Source organism: Colias croceus, chromosome 3 (assembly GCF_905220415.1).
Source record: "Colias croceus chromosome 3, ilColCroc2.1".
Classification (NCBI taxonomy): domain Eukaryota; kingdom Metazoa; phylum Arthropoda; class Insecta; order Lepidoptera; family Pieridae; genus Colias; species Colias croceus.
This window is the reverse complement of record NC_059539.1, coordinates 1,866,065-1,886,124: the sequence shown is the minus strand read 5'-3', so window position 1 is coordinate 1,886,124 and position 20,060 is coordinate 1,866,065. Positions and strand designations below refer to the sequence as shown.

Below are 20,060 nucleotides of genomic sequence, written 5' to 3'. Positions count from 1 at the left end.
TATATATTTTATATAACGAAGTAGTGGCAGCTAATAAAATACATTTTCTCACTATGTAGCGTCATAGCATTTTATACCAGTTAAAACTAAAATTTATTAATAAAAAAAGCGTGTGTTCAGCACACGTGTCAGAAGTGAAACTTCTTTGGCAAGATTCAAAGATACCAAAATCGTCGCTTTACTCCATGTCGTGGCGGTATTGCCATGACGCAATCTTGAAATTTTAATCTCAACACGCCTAAAGAAGTTTCACTTCAAAATATATCTTTAATCAAGAAAAATATAATATGGGTTATTCTGCATGTATAAAAAAAATGTATTTCTTCAATTATTCGATTAGTTATTAAAATTTTTGTTTGATATAGCACATTGTTGCCAAATCTATGATATTTTATAATCTATCAAATTATATTTATATTATGTTTGTTTTTCGCTAATGTTAAACTATTTCATAGAAATAACAATATCAGAACGTTATTTCGCTAGTTTTAAAATAATTATTGTCTTTTATGGCCGGTTTTACCGCTTCTGGATATGTCCTGTTAAAATTATCTATCAGTTAAAATAACGTAAAAATGTGTCAAATAAGATATCAGGACAATTGTCAGCAAGTGGAGAAACCGGCCCTAAAACTTGTGTTTTTTTTTATGTATACCTAAAAGTATACAGGGCTGTCACACCGTAGGTATTCTAAGCTCAATGGAGGTTATAGTTTTGCATACGCTGAGAACGTAAAAATACTTATTAAATTCCAGATGCATTTTTTTTCAAATAGATGAATTTTTGTACACCCATAACAAGCAACCCGCCCAACTTTGCCACCAGCACGTGAGCTATCGTTTATGATTATGTTTTCATAGACAATATGCTCACATAAGCGAAGCGTTATAAGCCGGCTGCGCGAAGCTAGAGAAGAAAACATGAATTTTTAGGAAAAATTTAGCATAAAATTTTTGGCGTAGTTTTGTTGTTTAAGTATTTTTTACGTGATCCATGTATGCAAGACTACAAGTTCTTTCGCACTTAGTATACCGATAATGGGATACCCTGTATATAGTGGTATTGTAAATGGTTCTTATTTCTAGTAATAAGAACCTAAATTCGTATGGTCCACCGTGCTGGCCTTTTAAATTAAACATATTGATATTTAAAGCGTTTAATTAAGACAAAAACATTCTAAAATACATTATTCCAAAATAAATATTCTAAAATGTAATACGTAGGTATGTATATTTTGATGTTGGAAATAAAGCTTATTGTTACTGATTATTGTGTTTTCTTTGCCTTCTGGGATTCTCTGGTAGCGGTGAAATCGCATGCACTGCATCTAAAAATAATAATTTTTTTTAATTACCACATTTCATATTCCTAAAAATATTATGAAAGCAAAAGTAACCACATAACAAAATGAAAAATGCAAACGTTTTAAGAATTCACTGAACCAATTTTAATGAAACTTGGAACAGAGCTAGTCTTGCTTCATTTATGAAAAAGGCTCAAATGTAATTAATGTTCATTGTGCATGAACTTTATCACTGTCAAACACGTCAATCATGTCGTGGTTTCATATGTAGTAAACTTACTTTGGTTCTCTCGATAAATAGAACTCCTTGCAAGGATCACAGTACGCGCGGACCTGACGATTGTCCCATGATACAGATTCCATGCGCCATTCAGGAGATACGTAAGGCACTTGCAGCTTTTGCAGGGTTATCTGATATTAAGTCATAATTTGTTATAAATTTCTTTATACCAATTTCAACTTATTTTCTCTTTTTCACTATTGCACAATATAAAGAAGATACAGTAGGCAGAAGATCAATAAAAAGTGAAAAATAATGTATCAAAAGTTATAAGTAAGTAAGTTAGTTTGCTTGCATCAACGTAGGCAAATTTATTCTCGATCATAAATTAATTTATTACCGGCTGAGCACAGGTAAGTTGTCCATTGAGCGGCGCGCGGTAGCTGTGGTCGCGCCAAGAGTTGCGAATCTCTTCTTGCATCTTCTGTACGCTCGATTGGTAAATATCGTTTATTAGAAGTTCGCGAGCTCTATATTGAAACTTGAAAGTTAGCATATTGAAAAAAAAATCGATTGTAAAGCACTCTCTGATGTATCATGAGTCGTGCAATAGGTAGTCTATTTGAAAAAAATGTCCCAACATTCTTAGGAAAGATGATTGGTTCTTAGGTTAATGATTAATGTTCTACATTACTAGGTATCCAAGGTAAATCAAAATTCTATTGAGAAAAACTCAAGTTTTTAGTTTTCATAGTTGTCTTTTAATAAAAATAGTTGAGAACGTTAGGAAAGACATATAAGATTTAGCAAATTGCATGACGCTACATAAACGGTTTTGTACGAACTCTGGAAAATTAGATCAAAGTATAAACACTAACTCGGAGTTGTCAATATCATCCATGCTTACTGCTGGCGTCATGACCAGCCGCGGTCGTGTTGCCTGCACTTTTTGGCGGTCTTTATCCGATAATTTGATCTAAAACCAGGCTCTTTGTAAATACTAAGTTCCTGTACCTTAACCGCTAAAAGAGCAGAAATTTACTTTTGTATGATATGTTAATTAGGCAATTTTCTCCAGTTCTTTTGGTGTGTTATTTTTGAGTTTACATGGAAATGAATAGTGTATAAAATAAACCTACTTCATTTACTGGCTCTTGAGACTGCATCTCAATATCCTTTGGATTAGTTCGCATAATCTCCTTCCTCTTTACATATTATAATTCTGTAGGTATTTTCGAGATTTTCCATTTAGTGAGCGTATGAATATAAAATTTTTGTGGAGAGCCTGGTCTTTTGCTTCGAGGTTTCTCTTGATAAACAGTTCTTGGTGTTGGTGTTATATTATTATATTGAAAATCAGTTCTATTTGTTGTTTCATAGTTGAACAACATGGAATCAAAATGGCGATTAACGGACATTTTAAATTATGTAAAACAAAATAAGTAAATAAAACAGCCTAACGAAATAAAATTATTACGAAAACAAAGATGCCAAGTTATTCAAAAAGTGACAAACATTGACAATGGAAATGGCAAATAAGATTCTGTCGATTCGCTAAGTTCTGAAATATTATTTGTTAAACATTTTTAATTGTTAAAATAAAAAAAATGAAAAAAGTAAGTGTTTTAAATATATTTATTAGATAGGTAATAAACATGTGTACAACAATACATTTAAAATAAAATAAACTACGGAAAAGGCAAATTTTAACTAATAACTAATTAACTACTATAGTTATTACCATAAATTGTTAATGTATATAAAATGAGACACTGATTTCGATTATAATTATTTACTTTGGTTCATTTTTCGCAAATTATCTCGGTGTTGTTTGACAATTGCAGTTTCTTCACACATACGGCACCTGAAAATATGCAAAAAGAATATTTATGTACCTACAACTAATTTCATTTTAAAATATTAAGGTACCGGTATATATATGTATATATAAGGTAATTTCAGACAATTCAACAATTACCTAGTGCCTAGTGCCTACTTGGATACTTGAGAAAAAATATCACGAAATAGAAAAAATATTCCATATCCTCTGAGGAGACCATGATCTTATTTTAAAAAATGTTTTTATCATCGCAAAAATGATACTCACTTATATTATAATATTTTATCATTATTTTATTGTTATTTGTATCTATTGTTGTTGTTATTGTTATCTACAATTTAACCATAACACCGGGTATTATTGTTCTTCTATGACTATTATGATTGTTTAAACCTAACTTCTATATAAACGGACTATGATAATAAATTTTATTTATTAATTAAGACATTTTTTTTTATTGAATATTTTTTTAAGAATAATTCGGGCGTAATCTACATTCGATATTGAAGCCAAAAATAGTTTCAGATTTTGTCTGTTTGTCTGTACGTCCGAGCTAAACTCGAAAAGGTCGGGAAAACATATTTGCCAATGTAATAATAATATATCGTCTACCAATAGAATCGGAGCAATGCGGTTAAAACCGCGGGGCAAAGCACAGTTTAGGTACCACAAGTTCGATCTCCTTCGTATAAAACACGTATTATTTATAGACATTTGTATTTGAAATACAAACCTAGGTAGTTTTTGTGTAAGCCAGAATGATTTGGTGGGATCACAATAGCTTCTCAGTTGCTTTCCGTCCCAGGACACGCTCTCCATTCGCCACTCAGGGGACACCACCGGCGGTTGTAGTTTTGGCAGGAATATCTTTTGGAAATAATTCAATGTGTCAGATTGCTGATTTAGCTATAAGTATGAAACAGGTACTTTTATTAGGAGTTTGTTTCCTTTAAAATTGTTGTTTGTTTAAAATTGTAGGATTTCAATAAAACCTTTCTTTATCTTTTGAAGAATTGTTCCTGAAATTCGCTACTTGGCATATCAATGTTGTGTGGTCCTTATTTTAAGTACAGAATAAAGTAGACAAATTTTTTTTAATATAACGGAATGCAAACCATAGTCACGAAGTAGATACGTATTTGATATAAGTATCTAGTATATTGAACTTTTAACGATTCAAAAAGAAATAACACTATAAAATTGTGATTAGACTACTTAATATCAAAGTTATTACAGGATTAGTCTGCGCAGGCAGTCCCGGCAGTGGCGCGGCAACATTAACACTCGGAGTAACAGCTTCCCGTGTGGCTCTCGTCATGTCACTCGTATACATGTCATTGCAAAGGATTTCCCGCGCACGAGGATCTTCTATATCATCCATACTAACTGCTGGAGTCATCACTAATCGAGGCCTTGTCTTTTGGACCTCTTCCCTATCTATATCTATGGGCTTTTCCTGAAATACCATAGAATATAGATAATGATGGGTTAGTTTAGTTACGTCATTGTTTGGATTATCTGCGCGGGAATTCTCACTTCCTGTAGCGTATGTTTGTAACGTAATAATAAAGTATAATATATTTTTGTGTTTTAATCAGTGTGTTTTAATTTATATGGATTATAGGGTCGTTGTGAATTCGATTCCTGTATTTATAAAAAAAATATATATTGTCAGTGTAGCAAGGTACGGCTGACTGCTCTATACAGGATTTTCTTATATTATTTGTTTATAAAATGTATGTTACGGTAAAAATACCTAATGATCCAAATACATTAAATACTTACAAATGCCTGTTGCACAATTCTGGGGTTCGTTCTAACAACGTCCTTAGGTTTGTGCAGGATATTAAAGGGAGGTCTGTCTCCCCTCCACTCCCTCATTGTATGCACATTCTTATAATCTGGTAGACCTCTTACATAGTGACTGACTCGCGGTTTGTATACTGTTTTGGGATATTCCTTGATTATGTACCGTTGGTAATCGGTTCGGTATGTCGATTCATAGTTGAATAGCAGTGTATCTACTTTTTGTTTTGCGTTCGGCATTTTTGGTGTTCAATTATTGTCAGTTTTGTTGACATCGATGTTTTATAGAATTTGACAAATGTGTGGACAAATTACAGAGCAGTAAAAATAAAGTGGATGTATTATTGTTGTTGTGAGTTTAGAAAGAGTTGCGCTAATAAAATTAAATTTTTTCAAGTGAAGGAACTTTTACAAAATCAGCAATGTAAATAAAAAAAGCCTGCAGAATTTATTGCATTTAAATTATTTTTCCTAATAATCTCAGTAAACATAGTCAAGGTAGTACAATCATTAAACTTAAATATATTAAAAAACTAGCGGTCCGCCCCGGCTTCGCCCGTGGTACATATTAACGTTTTCTCTACATAAGAACCATCCTCGTACTTCAAGGAATATAATAAAAAAAGAATTATCGAAATCGGTTCAGCCGTTCTCGAGTTATGGAATTACAACGAAAAGTGGCATTGATTTTTATATATTAGATAACCCCTTCTGCATACAATTAAAACAACAATTTATATTTGATTGATTTATTAAAATTCATCAAATAAATTACACCGAAGCCGTAACATAAAACATAATTTACGTGGTTAAAAATAATTTACTATTATCACAAAATATAGGTAATTTGCGACACTAACACATTTAAATTCATATTTTAAGTGTTTATAAAATAATATTATTGCTTGAATGGTCACTTAGTACATAAAAATTGCTTAGAATAACAAAAAATCACAATTATAATAAGCGAAGTGAGAGACCGTGGTAATATATTTAATATACTATATTGATAAGACATAATACATATAAATCATTAAAAAAATAAAAACCGGCCAAGTGCGAGTCGGGCTCGCGCACAAAGGGTTCCGTAGCAGCAAATATAATAAATTACAGTTAAATCAACCTATCTCAAAAACTATAAGAGATACTTTGATCAAACCAAAAATCGTTGAAAGAGTTAATTAGCATGCATCACCTCTATTTTTTTTAGAATTTTATACCCCGTAGTTATAAAAATAGAGGGGGGGGGACATACTTTTTACGACTTTGAGAGCTGATATCTCAAAAACCGTTCACTTTAAGAAAAATGTTTTTTAGAAAACTTTATATCATTTTAAAAGACCTTTCCATTGATACCCCACACGGGTATGTACATCGAAAAAAAAAATTTCATCCCTCAGTTACATGTATGGGGGGCCCCACCCCCAATTCTTTTTTTTACTATTTAGTGTCATATTTTTGTAGCGGTTCATACAACACATATTCCCATCAAATTTCATCACTGTAGTACTTATAGTTTCCGAGTAAATCGGCTGTGACAGACGGACAGACGGACAGACGGACAGACGGACATGACGAAACTATAAGGGTTCCGTTTTTGCCATTTTGGCTACGGAACCCTAAAAACAAATAAGTTCATTAAATCTTAAACATACAGCCATATTATTTCATTGAATTAAAAATACCACAGTCTCGAGGCAAAAAAAAGTAAAAAAAAAAATTGCAAGTGTCACATTCGTAAAAATAAACTCTACATTTACAAATACGAGATCAATCACTACACAGTATATACACATTATACAAAAATATTAATCCGTTCAATACTTTGTATGTGATATCACATAGTTTCCATAATCTCTATATTTGAGACGATTTATTTCTTCACGCAAACTCCAAAAGTAAACTATTTGTTGGCAAATTATTTCAACTAAATTTTGGCAAAAAAAAAAAAAACATTTCTTGAATCTATTTTAACATCTAAGAGGAATTTTCTCAGGTACAATGAATTTAAAATACCCTTTCATTTGTATACATTTAACATAATGATGCCCGTAACAAACTATTCGTATGGAATTTAAACTATTGCGCTTTAAAAATATTATCTTCTATTATCTAAGCAAACATTGGGAAAAATATCTATTGTAGTATCGAGAAAAATAGATTTTATATCTACTTGAATCGGATAAAAAATTTAATTATTGACACAAAAAATTTGGCCTCGATTCCTTAAAATCTAAAAGTGGAATTTGAAAATGTTAAGTAGCAATTTATTTATCTTTAAAAATATAGCATTTTTTAATATTATTTAAACCAGAGGACGCAATTCTTCAGCTACTCAAATGGAAGTACTTAAAAAGGAACATGGTACGATAAAAATACTGCCTATATACAGAAACCGTTAATATCTACACTTGAATATATATATGTCATAATTATTTTACAGTAAATACATTCATTAATTACAGAAGTAATAAATCGATAAACGTATGATAAATTTCATTTGCTTAAGCTATACAAAATCCCCAAAAAAAACGAAACTTGAAAATAGCGGGAAATTAAAAAAATAATGGCCGTTCTACACGATATTCAAAATATGGACCACAAAGTAAAGACACTGTATGAGAAGGAAGAGCGCCGTAGTCGCGCAGTACACCACAGATAATTTTCTACCATCGACAAATTTTATTTTTTGTCAATCGGGTATTTTTAGTTCTGTCCACACCGGGCAGAAGGGTGATGCTGGTCCTCCCCAGGACCATCCTCGTGGTATTGCCAGGTGACAGAGCCCAGATTTAACCGCCCCCGAGCGTCCTATAAAGTTGCTAGCGTCTTTGGTCCCGGGACATAATATTGTGCTCTTTCCCGATACAGTCGCATCCACCGTTGTTTTTATTTCTTCGTCGAGTAGCGACTCGCAGTTCTGTAACACTGTTGACAAAAGAGACCTTTAGTAACAAGCTTTAAGACCTATAAAAAATGTTCATTTTCTTAATATTATGGCGAATTGGATGTATGTTTTTTTACTCATTCATGCGAAAACTATTAAACAGATTTTGATGATAATTGGCAGTGATGTAGCATATGTACAAAATTTTCACATCAGCTTTTGAAATACTCATTTTCAGGCGTTCTTGCGTGTGAAATCGCGCGGCACTACTAGTATTGAATAATTATTAGGCAATAAGTCTATCTATCTATAAATATTATCAATTTAAAATGTTGCAATATCTGTAATCTTATTCATACAACGATAAGAGCAGGATTATCGAGCTACTATGTAATTATAGAGGTTGATTATATTTCAAGGTTCTAATTTAGAACAAAATTTTAAATAACCTTGAAAAGGGTCGTTTTTGCCCGGTTCCTATATTTGAAAAACGATCCGTTTTAGTTACGAATAGTAGTATAATTAACCAAGCGTAAGCGAAAATCGTTCCTATAAAAAACGTCTCGTCAAGCAACTTACCGACGGCTTCCTACTGACGGATGGGAGGGTTACTATTAACGAACGGTAAGCATATTGTATGGAGAAGACAGTTTATCGCGTTCCTATAAATATTTTTAATGTCATTATGCTGTCAAAGTTACTATTCGTATAGCATTTTGTTTACCCGTCGATTTCGGGCGGTTAAATTCTTACTATTTCATTGTTTCCGCTTCAATATCGAAATGTGGAGTTCAGATAGTGATAGAGAAGTGTTTAATATTATATCGAATTTCGGAAGAAGATAGTGGGCGTGAAAGAATATATATTATAGAGAAGGAGTGGATTTTTTTGCGACCCTGGATTCTCACGAATTTCAATTGAGATTTCGACTTGATAAAGAATCTGTTGAACAATTACTTCTTGAAATTTATCCAGACGTACGAATAAAAGGAGCCAGGTTAGTTTAATGGAGGCATTAATATTATACCAAACACGTCTAACCTTATTACATACCTAATTTATGTTGTCATTTCAGGAATCATGGGGTATCTCCATAACATCAATTACTGTTGACGCTGAGGTTCTATGCTTTAGGCACAATATCGATATCAGTGGCAGACCTATTTCCCTTGGTCACGGCATCACGCGTGAACGGGTGGACCGATTTCGATAATTATTTTTTTATAATGTTCCTTGAAGTACGAGGATGGTTATTATGGAAAGAAAACATAAACATGTACCAAGGGCGAAGCCGGGGCGGACCACTAGTATATATATGTGTCTATGTTTGCAATGTAGAAATCAATTTTTTAAACATTGTATTGTAAATAATAAAAAATAAATAAAAGTACATAATAAAATGGAATAAAAGTTTTATTTCTTTATTACAGTTTAATTTTACATAGTAATATGTAACTACATAATATATGCCAAAGAACTGTCCTGTGATTCTTACACGACAACCCTCCATCGATTATCATCTTCTATATTATATTCCTTAACGCTGTAATAGGCTCTCTGAACTAAATACATTTTTTACATAAGATTTACATTTAGCACTACCTAACAAATTCTTTTTCTACCGTATGTCTAGATATATTGCTTAATAATATACAAAAATTAATTAGTTATTGTGTGTTCAGTATTTCAATTATTGTGTGTTCAGTATTTCAATTATTTCTTCATAATATTTGTCCATCATCCTTATTATGTTTGAATTTTTTGGCTGAAAATAAAAAGTTTTCCTGGTAGGTATTTGACCAATTTTTGCATTAAATGTATTGGTCAACGAAGTCCAACATTCATCCTTTAATTTATTCGTAGAAGCATTAGTCTCCTTACTGGTTATAATAATTGAGCAATCTCGTCTTTACTCATAGCCTTCTTCGATTTCTGTAACAGAAATATATGTTTGACTTTAAAAGTGTCCGAAGCAAAAAGTAAGCGGCAGACGATTTTAAAGAAGAAATATAAAGGCGTACTTACCGGCGTAATATCCATTTTTAATAAATATATAAACAGTGGTCGTTGTATTGTTATTCTTTAATTATAAAACTTGACAATGAATCATCAATCAACAATGAATGACAATAATTTGACAACTGACAAGCAATGCACGCGTGCGCGAGAAAAACGTTCCGTTTTTGCTTTCTGTGTAACGCATTAGGTTGTTTAGAAGGAAAATTATCACGCAGATGTCTACAAATATATAGTTATTTAGTATTAGTTCTTTATTAATAAGAAACTTTATTCTTAAAGTTTATAATTCGGCTGTATATTTAACTTATTTTGTCCTGAATTTTGTGTTATTTTAATTTCAATTTGGCTTATAACGAAACGCACATCTGTGAGTGAAGAGGGCTCGGTATTTTTATGACCAACGGATGTCCGTCGATAGCACGTCAAGAAATAAAATTGTGGAACGGTAATAACGACTCGTAGTTAGTTCTAGAAAAACGGATAGTAGCTTTGATACTATGACGATCCGTTGAATATAGGAACCGGGCATTTATCAATTTTTAACGTTGCAAAGAAACAAAATGTACAACAACTTGAGATAAACCGATGATATTTCTGTTTAAAAGGATTTAGTTAGACAATTTAGGCTCTAGTCGTCATCGTGTTTTTTCCTTCTTTTAAAGTTGTCAGCGTATTATCAAACATACTCATCACCTAATAAAAGAAGAGTAACGTGAGACAGAGAGACGTCTCTGTTACGCTCTCACGTCTAAACTACAGTGTGCCTAGTGCGAGTTTTCATCGAGTACGAAACGTTACTATCGCGTTTGCGTCACAGCCGAATTAGTATGGGAAATCGAACAGCGCCCCTAGCGGACGTATGGGGAAGCTTTGATTCCCCATACAAATTTCGCTGTGACGCAGACGCGATAGTAACGTTTCGTACTCGATGAAAACTCGCACTAGGCACACTGAACTGATTTCGATATTTAAATAAAAACGAATAGAGATTCCACCAAACATATGGGCTTTTATAAATCCCGATCTTTAAGCACCGAGATACGAACGATAATTTATAAAACAAACGATTTCTGTATACCCAGGGACAGTCACATTCTAAAGCTAGTAACTAACAAATGAATCATGTAACTAATGAGCAAATAGATTTAATCCCCGCCAACTCAAAGGTCACATTATCTGTTAGCGGTCACTCGGTTGCGATGACAGCTTTGAACAAAGCCCGCTTATGGCCGCTTATCAATTATCAAATGAGTTATGTAAGGTAAATATTGATTTGAGTATTCATTATGAGTAAATAAGTTATTTTAGGAAAATTCGCAGGACGCCAATCTACCTGGTATCAAAGTAAGAGCGCCCGGTAAACTTCTTATACAAAAAATTTGTGCATCAACATTTAGTATATTTTTTTAAGAGCAAGCTCCATTCCCCCACTACGCTAAAAAGTGGTCAAGTTACGTGCCGGCAATTATTCTTATTGGTAATTTTTTTAGTTAATATGTACGCATGGGCGTAGCCACGGTGGGGCAGGGTGGGGCACTTGCCCCACTCTAGCTTTAACCTGGAAGGTAGGTAGATACCTAACCAAATCTAAAAATAAGTACCTACTAACTCTTTTGACTGACTAACACCTAACAAGTGTCATACGCCCAGCGACCAAACGGCTGAAGATTTTTGGATCTATTTCGTGGTGTGGTAGGTGAACAATAAGGTGTTTTGAATAACAATAATTCGAATAACGAATTACACACGAAAAAAGAAAATAGCTGAGGTTTCTATGTTACATGAACTGTAAGAAAAATGAGTATAGTACCCCAATTAGTTACCCCACTAACTTATCCAATTTCACTTTTGTTGTTTTACACATTCTACAACTCACTGATACTTTTTACTTTAGACTTATTCGCCATCGCAAATGCCTTCGCAAATGCCTTCGCGAATGCCTTCGCGAATGCCTTCGCGAATGCCTTCGCCAATGCCTTCGCGAATGCCTACGCAAATGCCTTTGCAAATGCCTTCGCGAATGCCTTCGCGAATGCCTTCGCAAATGCCTTCGCGAATGCCATCGCGAATGCCTTCGCGAATGCCATCACGAATGCCTTCACAAATGCCTTCGCAAATGCCTTCGCGAGTGCCTTCGCGAATGCCTTCGCGAATGCCTTCGCGAATGCTTTCACAAATGCCTTGGATATAACTTTGGGTGCATACTTGGTACATACAGTTGCTAGTTATGCAAATGTCTTCGCGAATGCCATCGCAAATGCCTTCGCGAATGCCTTCGCGAATGACTTCACGAGTGCCTTCGCGAATGCCTTCGCAAATGCCTTCGCGAGTGCCTTCGCGAATGCCTTCACGAATGCCATCGCGAATGCCTTCACAAATGCCTTCGCAAATGCCTTCGCGAGTGCCTTCGCGAATGCCTTCGCAAATGCCTTCGGAAATGCCGGCATTTGAAGACCTGGATATAACTTTGGGTACATACTTGGTACATACAGTTGCTAGTTACATATTATTTTTTATTGTTGCCCCACCTTGAGCCCATGGCTAGCTACGCCCATGTATGTACGTAAATATGAACAAGAAAGCCACACTATCTTTCCACCTTTCAACCTGCACCCTTTAATGCCAAGGTCTAAATTAGATGCATCTATCGACTATTCATTTTCCAAACACAAAAGAAAAACCAGAATGATACACGAATACCTTGAAGAAAAAAAAAATCGTATCAAAAGAAATATAAAATCATGTAAATGCCAAGACGCCACTCTGAACAGTTATCGCATCTATTATGGAGCCAAGTGTCTAACTCTACACGTCTTAACTCTACAAGCCCTAACTTAGCAACTCTACACATCAGTTAAAATAATGTGACTTGGCCGTTTTCTGACCTTCGATGGCATAAAGTGACAAATTTATTAATATGCCATATGCACGTTTCTAAATTTTACAACAAAAAAAGTAGCCAGCTTTTTTACTCCTTCATTTTTATCATAAAAAAAATAAAATTGCCATGTCACGATTTAACGTTAGCTTTCATTAAGTGATAAAGGATTTTTTTACACCTGCAATGATAACGAATAAGGATAAACAAATTCAATTAATATGCAAGATTCTAGACATTAGCTAGTATCTAATCTGTGACATTAGGCATTTATAGCTAACCCGACAAATATTGTTCAGCTTTAACCTCATCATTTAGGATTTTACTTGTTTAAAAAATATCTACTTCCTACTCATGGACCTACCGAATAAAATCAATAAAAAAAGCTCTTTAAGATGTTCTGCAAGACTTTATAAACAAAGTGACACGATTTTAAATAAACAGTAGGGATAGGCATAAAATTTATCTATGAGTCTACGTATTAGTCATGTTCCTGCATGTAATTATTATCCTCTGCACTTATCACATTACGCATGCATGGACACAGTGTAAACACCCGTTGTGAAATCAATACGACAGACAATTAATTATTGCATAACGTAAACCGTTCGTAAATAAGATGCTACTGCAGATCGATAATTCCATCACGTGTTTATCATAGATATAGAATATTATAGGTATTATAGGTATGGGAATTTTCTAATTAATACATTGCTTATGTTTTTCAAAATATAAACTGACTGCATTTTTAGTGGATGTGGATGTTGTTTCTATCATTCTGGCGAACACACATCCATAGATCCAAACGCTTACATCTTTACCAACTTTTTATTATACCCTATCCCCGTTCCCGGTGGAGACAAAGAAAAAAAATATCTCGGTCTGGTAGGACACAGAAGGCTGATCACCTACTTGTCCCTAAAGAAAAATCGATCAGTGAAACAGATGTATGCATAATGCATCTGCCCCTTACCCCACTACGGGGACATGGGGCTTCACTTTATCCCTGTTCCTATCCAAATCATAATCTATCTGAATACCAAATTCCTGTTAAATCTCTTCACTAATATTAATAAGAAAGCGCAAAAAAATAATACAATAAAAATAATGACAAAAAACTCACTTCTAACATTATCCCACTTCTGAAACTCGCCCAGGAAAGCGAGCTGCAGCTTCGCTCCAACCGCCACATCTGCTATCTCCCTCAGTCTCTTGCTGTCCTCTTCATCTAGCGCGTCTTTACAGTGCACGTTAACCAGAATTAACGGCCTGCCACATATCAGGAACGCTGAAAAATAAAATAATATATTTATTCACTGTGTGTGTGTGTATACTGAAGGTAACTAAATAATTATTAAGAGGAAAGACTTTTTTAAGAATTTATGCCAAATACTAATTGATCGATATCAAAGTTATTTAACCACTAGCTTTCCGCCCGCGTCTTAGCCCGCTTTTTCAAAGGAAAACCCGCATAGTTCCCGTTCCCGTGGGATTTCCGGGATAAAACCTATCCTATGTGTTAATCCAAGTTACTCTCTATATGTGTATTAAATTTCATTGTAATCGGTTCAGTAGTTAATGCGTGAATACCATACATACTACATACATACAAACCTTTCCTCTTTATAATATTAGTATAGATTAGAAGGCTACAGCCTACAACTTTTTTGTGTAACACAGGTTTTTATCAAAAGCAAATTCGGGTAAAGCCGAAGCCAGCGGCTAGTAGTTTGTTTAATAATCTACAATCCATGTCGTAATTCGTATATCAATCTATTGAGACTATAGATAGATTGTCTATTTAAAAATTGATAAATCAATGATATTGGTAAGCATCAACTTATGATTCATTGATGAATAAAATATATTGAAACGGATAAATAGCCGGATTCACTAATCCAAGTAGGCACGATATGTATTAATTATTATTACAATAACATCTTTATTTCGTTTTATAGGCGTCTTTATTTGGGATATCTTTTATTTCGTAAGTAGTGTATAGGTACGTTGAGGAAACCGACGTGCGAGGTCCGAAAACGAACAGTTGATGTTATGATCACGACATGGTCAGGTAACTTGCCATGGTGGATTATGGCCTAAAGCCCTAAACTGTCAAACACCTTTGTTCTTGGGATTAGAATAAATAGGAATCTAACGATAAAGATGATGATTGGCCAAGATGATAACACCTATCTACATATCTATATGCCAACCCATATTGCGTAACTGCATGGACACGACCGTCCTTTTCTTTCAAACAAATCTAATCAGCAGATAAACTTCAATCTACGATAACCGCTTTCAATATCACGATAAAACGAGTTTACTTTTTACTTTTTATTAAAGTAGTTTTAGTTTATTATTTACATACAATTTCGAATAGTTAATATATTCTTTGGGGTTTTGAATTCGCACTTCTTCTCGATAGAGCGCACGACATTGTCTAGTTAAAATGTATGTATTTATATTCCAGAAAAAAAATACAGAAAAACAAATAGTCTGTGCAATAAAGCATAATGCAGATACTTGAATATTCCAATATACTTCAAATATTTTTCCATTAGTCTAGACTCTAGAATAACAATAATTGATAATCGTCTATCTGTTTTAATCTATGCTCATATTATAAAGATGAAGAGTTTCTTTGTTTTTTTGTTTGAACGCGCTAATCTCAGGAACTACTGGTCCTATTTGAAAAATTCTTTCGATGTTAGATAGCTCATTTATCGAGGACGGCTATAGGCTGTATATCATAACGCTAAGATCAACAGGAGCTGAGTAATGCTAGTGAAACTGCGGGGAACAGCTAGTATCCGATATACATACAAGTACTTAACGTACATGATCTTCTCTACCAGATCGAGCCATTTCATACATTTCCCTCATACAATTATCAAAATTTCCACATATCCAGAATGTCACAAACAATACAAATGGAACCGAAATAGAGCGAAGGTTCTAAACCACTTGACCCGCCGCGAACAACAGTCGAGAGGTCAATTCATCGCAATCGCTGTGCACGTCACGAATTTAAATGTCGACTTTTTATTGAAAATATACTCTTTATTGTTTAATTTTCTGTTTGATTGTTTCAGTATAACCCAATGCTTACGATAAGTAACAAATATGGAAAAGATAAAAAATCAATGCAGTGCCACACTGTCGTGGTTTTCATATTGTCCATTTTTAATTTTACAATAAATGGTACAAGGGAAAACTTGGGATGCATCAACTGAGACGTCAAAAGACAAATATTAACTGGTTGGTATATTTCTTGTGCTTATTTATTATTTCCAATGGGTAGGTAATCATCTGGTTATAGATTGAACGATAGTACCTCTGACTAAGGTAAAATTACGCAGGAACTACTTTAAAATTTCGATCACGTATGAAGGCTGTTGACCAGTTGTAATTTATACTAAAGTAGTCAAATAAGAATACCATTTATAGCGTATCCTAATTCCTATCCTGTATAATAACTGTATTTATTTATTTAATTTGGACACCGTATGCCACACCTTCTTACGGTCCCTTGTATTTACAAAAGAAGATATTTAATTAAAGAAAACACATGTGCATTTACGCAGAGTTCTTAAAAATAGCAACAAAAACAATATACTTACATTGCAATTTGACTCTTTAGTTTCTGTAGCAGACTCAAAAAATATAAAGATACCCAATCCCACAGAACTATCTCCATATCCTCTACAATCAAAACTGACTGTCTTTCTGACAATCATCTACTTTCCTTCGGATAAAAGACAAGAAATCTATGTATAACAAACGCAGGTGTCATTGCCAATAAATAAACATGAAATTAAGACCTTGTACAAGTGTTCGTTGTGCCAATTATTAAGTCAATAGAATGAAGACAATAAAAGTATAAATATTAAATATTAATCACGACTGTTCGAGCCACGTGTTTGCAATGGCCACAAAAAATCCTTATCAAGCTCATAAAAACCTTTCTTATAAATCGCTGTGTTTTATTATTCAGATATTATATACTGCGTTGTATAAAATGTTAATACTTATAGAAATATTTTTTTTATTTTTGAGTGAAACTTCTTTAGGCACGTTGAGAGTATAATTTCAAAGTCACGTCATGGCAATACCGTCACGTCATGGAGTAAGGCGACGATTTTGTTATTTTTGAATCTTGCCAAAGAAGTTTCACTTTTGACATGTACGCTCAACACACACGCTTTTTTATTGTTTGTCTGACGATTCAGCACTGTTTCTATTCGTTAAAAATCTAGCAATAACTACACTTTACGATCATTCTCAACATAGACTTTGAAGCCATACATATCCATACAAAACAATAAAATAAATACAGAACAATACGTGTTTATGTTTTCGACTTCTTTGTTTTTAGACAATAAAATAAAAATAAAGCTATATCACAGTATTTCCATATTTCCTACAGTATGGCGACGAATGTACTTGTGCAGAGAAACGGAGGGGAACTGGCGGGGGGTCGGGCGACGCGGGCCGCTGCAATCACGCTGAGTTTGCATTAACTATCGCGAAGGGACGACGCAGTCGTATTTTTTGTGTAATAATTTTATTATACATAGGTACTTACATATTATATTATGGCGCGCAAAAACTGTTCCGTTTACGGATGTAAATCTACATTGAAATCCCAGAAGGAAACAATATTTCAGAAAGATTGTATTAATTGTATCTGTTGAATTAAAATCAAAGCTATGTATATGTTGTCCTCATTATTTTCTAATCAGTTTGTACATCCCAATGCGAATGCATTACTTAGTTAAATGGTATAATGTACAATTAAGAACATCCAAAAATAAAGTGTCCACGTAAATAATATTTAGCAGTGCAATATCTGTAATTATATATTTATGAACAAATAATTACATCAGATTTAATAATCGCAATTATTTTGAATGTACATATGAATAAATGATTTCATCATAATATTAATAATCACAATTGTTTTATTTCCCATTTGTTGCAACCCTAGCGTATTTTCGTGTGGCAGCGTAAGTACCTACGCTGGCGGCGCGGCGGCATCGCGCGACATCAAAGGCGTTTCCTTACTGTAGGAAATAATATTGTAATACTGTGGCTATATACCGAAGCCCTATCGTTAGTACCATAGTATAAAGAGAACAGTACGCACAGTACGCAAGTGTTCTCTTTGTAGTTTTATTTATCAGATAAACTGATTTTTTGTTATTTACACATCATACTAACTCTCGTATAGCGAGACTTTAGAAGCTTGTATAATAATGAATATGAACCTACGTCTGATATATGTCTAGTAGAATTAATGGATAGAGAATGGTATTAATTTTCTAGAGGCTGAAATACCGTGTGCCGTTAGTAGTTGACAACTAATTGTATGTAATCTTATAAGTATAGGTAATTCTAGTCTACAAACACAAATACATAAGAATCGTTTTAAATGCAAATTAAATAAGGTATAAGTAGGTACTGATTATTATTAGTCTTCAAAATTATTATAACCTTATTTTATAGACAAACTTCTCTTAAAATAATCCTACTCTGTTAAAACGAATACAATACTATAAAATTTCACATTGAAAGTGCCAAGTATGCAGTTTTATTGCATGCTAATATGTAGCCTTGTTACATAATTATATGGGACATAATTGCTTGACGGAGTTGATGGTCACCGGCCATATTTGGAGCTATGAATGAGGTGATCCGCATTCGAAGCGCTGTTCGAATGTTAATTATTGTACTATTTATAGTAACTTCCAGAAAGATCCGTTGTTTCCTTCCGATTAGCGGATATGTTGTTGACAATTTGTCCACCAAAACGGAAAACCATACACAAATTGGCCCCCGGCTTCGGGCCAGTTGACTGTCTCGTGTGACTAAAAAATATTATGCAGACTAAAACACTCGGTAATATTGAACTAAATGCTTTTACTGGTTAAAAAACTTTGACTTACTTGATACTAATAAAAGAAAGAAATCTAGAGATAGCAACGCTTAAAAAAGTTAGATTATTATATATAATTAGCTTAGAAGTTGGAAGAATTCTCTACTATGTAATAAAGTTATTTAACCCCAAGTAGGTGTATTAAAGAAGAGCCTGTTTTTTGGTATTTATTAAAGTACAAAAACAAATATTCATTCATCTTTTTTTGCTTTAATACCGATGCCTTTCCCAAGGGTAACAGGTCAAAACAAAATTCCGATGACATGCCACATAATCTTTTTGGGTATGACGACAAAAACCGAATAACAAGTGAATTTTTTATATGCACTTTACAATTGAAAAGCGTCTAAATACAGGTAAAAAATACCTCAAACGTTAATCTTGAAGAGTTTGTTTGAACGCGCTAATCTCAGGAACTACTGGTCCGATTTGAAAAATTCTTTCGATTTTAGATAGCCCATGTATCGAGCTATCTGCTATCGGCTATATATCATCACGCTAAGACCAACAGGAGTGGAGCATTGCAGGTAAATGTAGATATAGAAACCACTATCGAATTTGGCAACTGCTTGGTGCTTTTTAACCAATAATGTACGAGAATTTGATGCGAAGAATATGTTTGTAAATAGCAAATACGCTTCAAACGCTTAACGCTTCAAACTTCAAAATTGAGCGATATGATTGGTTATTTACAAACGCATTCCTCGCTACACATTTTCGCACATTATTGGTGGAAAAGCACCCTAATGTTAGATGTGTATTTAAATAAATAAATTAATGAAATGAGTATAATATGTCTGTCACAAAACATTAATAACATTATGCAATATAAAATACCTCAGTAATTTTCCTCAATACATCGATGAAGAAAGTTGGCATCTCTTTCACCTGTCCAATATTTAAGATTTTTTGTTCCTTTGCCAAATTCGAGCCGCCATAAGTGAAAATATTACATGAGCAATGTCGTAAGAATAAACAAATATAGCCTTGCTGGTTAAAAATTCTTACTAGGGCACGTGTTTGTAAACATTTATATTTTACAATGATCGATGTTTAACTATAGGGTTAGTTTCTACTCTGTTTCTTTCATACTTAGCTCTTAATTCTTGGAAATGAAAGAGACAGGACACAAAATTAATCAATGTCAATTTAGTTGGAGTTTATTTTTC

The 20,060-nt window shown here is 33.6% G+C and overlaps 3 protein-coding genes across 3 annotated transcripts in view; all 3 read right to left on the bottom strand.

Moving 5' to 3' along the window:
• Window positions 1-1,163: 1,163 nt before the first annotated feature.
• LOC123706478 lies at window positions 1,164-2,499 on the bottom strand. Its single transcript, XM_045655784.1, has 4 exons — window positions 2,402-2,499; window positions 1,924-2,053; window positions 1,584-1,714; window positions 1,164-1,327 (listed from the first exon to the last, which is right to left on the bottom strand). Exons 1-4 carry the CDS (start codon window positions 2,440-2,442, stop codon window positions 1,267-1,269), a joined length of 363 nt encoding a protein of 120 aa, XP_045511740.1. The 5' UTR covers window positions 2,443-2,499; the 3' UTR covers window positions 1,164-1,266.
• A 787-nt stretch (window positions 2,500-3,286) lies between these two features.
• LOC123706477 lies at window positions 3,287-5,422 on the bottom strand. The gene is made up of 4 exons (XM_045655783.1): window positions 5,149-5,422; window positions 4,598-4,819; window positions 4,097-4,230; window positions 3,287-3,387 (listed from the first exon to the last, which is right to left on the bottom strand). Exons 1-4 carry the CDS (start codon window positions 5,407-5,409, stop codon window positions 3,312-3,314), a joined length of 693 nt encoding a protein of 230 aa, XP_045511739.1. The 5' UTR covers window positions 5,410-5,422; the 3' UTR covers window positions 3,287-3,311.
• Window positions 5,423-6,796: 1,374 nt separating this feature from the next.
• LOC123706466 (endonuclease/exonuclease/phosphatase family domain-containing protein 1-like) overlaps window positions 6,797-20,060 on the bottom strand; it is a 33,758-nt gene continuing 20,494 nt past the window's right edge. Inside the window, exons 5-6 of the mRNA XM_045655766.1 lie at window positions 14,077-14,241; window positions 6,797-8,097 (exon numbers count right to left, since the gene is read on the bottom strand). Of these exons, the coding sequence (XP_045511722.1) occupies window positions 7,862-8,097; window positions 14,077-14,241 (401 nt within the window). The 3' untranslated portion in view covers window positions 6,797-7,861. The remainder of the gene's footprint in view (window positions 8,098-14,076; window positions 14,242-20,060) is intronic.

What these genes read in the sequence shown, in the direction of transcription:
- LOC123706478 (XM_045655784.1), bottom strand. Translation starts at nt 2,442, where the DNA reads ATGACGCCAGCAGTAAGCATGGATGATATTGACAACTCCGA. An exon ending in AACTTACCTGTGCTCAGCCG is followed by an intron (nt 1,715 to 1,923) that starts GTAATAAATTAA and finishes ACTTAATATCAG; the next exon opens with ATAACCCTGCAAAAGCTGCA. An exon ending in TATTTATCGAGAGAACCAAA is followed by an intron (nt 1,328 to 1,583) that starts GTAAGTTTACTA and finishes TATTATTTTTAG; the next exon opens with ATGCAGTGCATGCGATTTCA.
- LOC123706477 (XM_045655783.1), bottom strand. Translation starts at nt 5,409, where the DNA reads ATGCCGAACGCAAAACAAAAAGTAGATACACTGCTATTCAACTATGAA. An exon ending in GAATTGTGCAACAGGCATTT is followed by an intron (nt 4,820 to 5,148) that starts GTAAGTATTTAA and finishes ATGGTATTTCAG; the next exon opens with GAAAAGCCCATAGATATAGA. An exon ending in TGCCTGCGCAGACTAATCCT is followed by an intron (nt 4,231 to 4,597) that starts GTAATAACTTTG and finishes TATTTCCAAAAG; the next exon opens with ATATTCCTGCCAAAACTACA.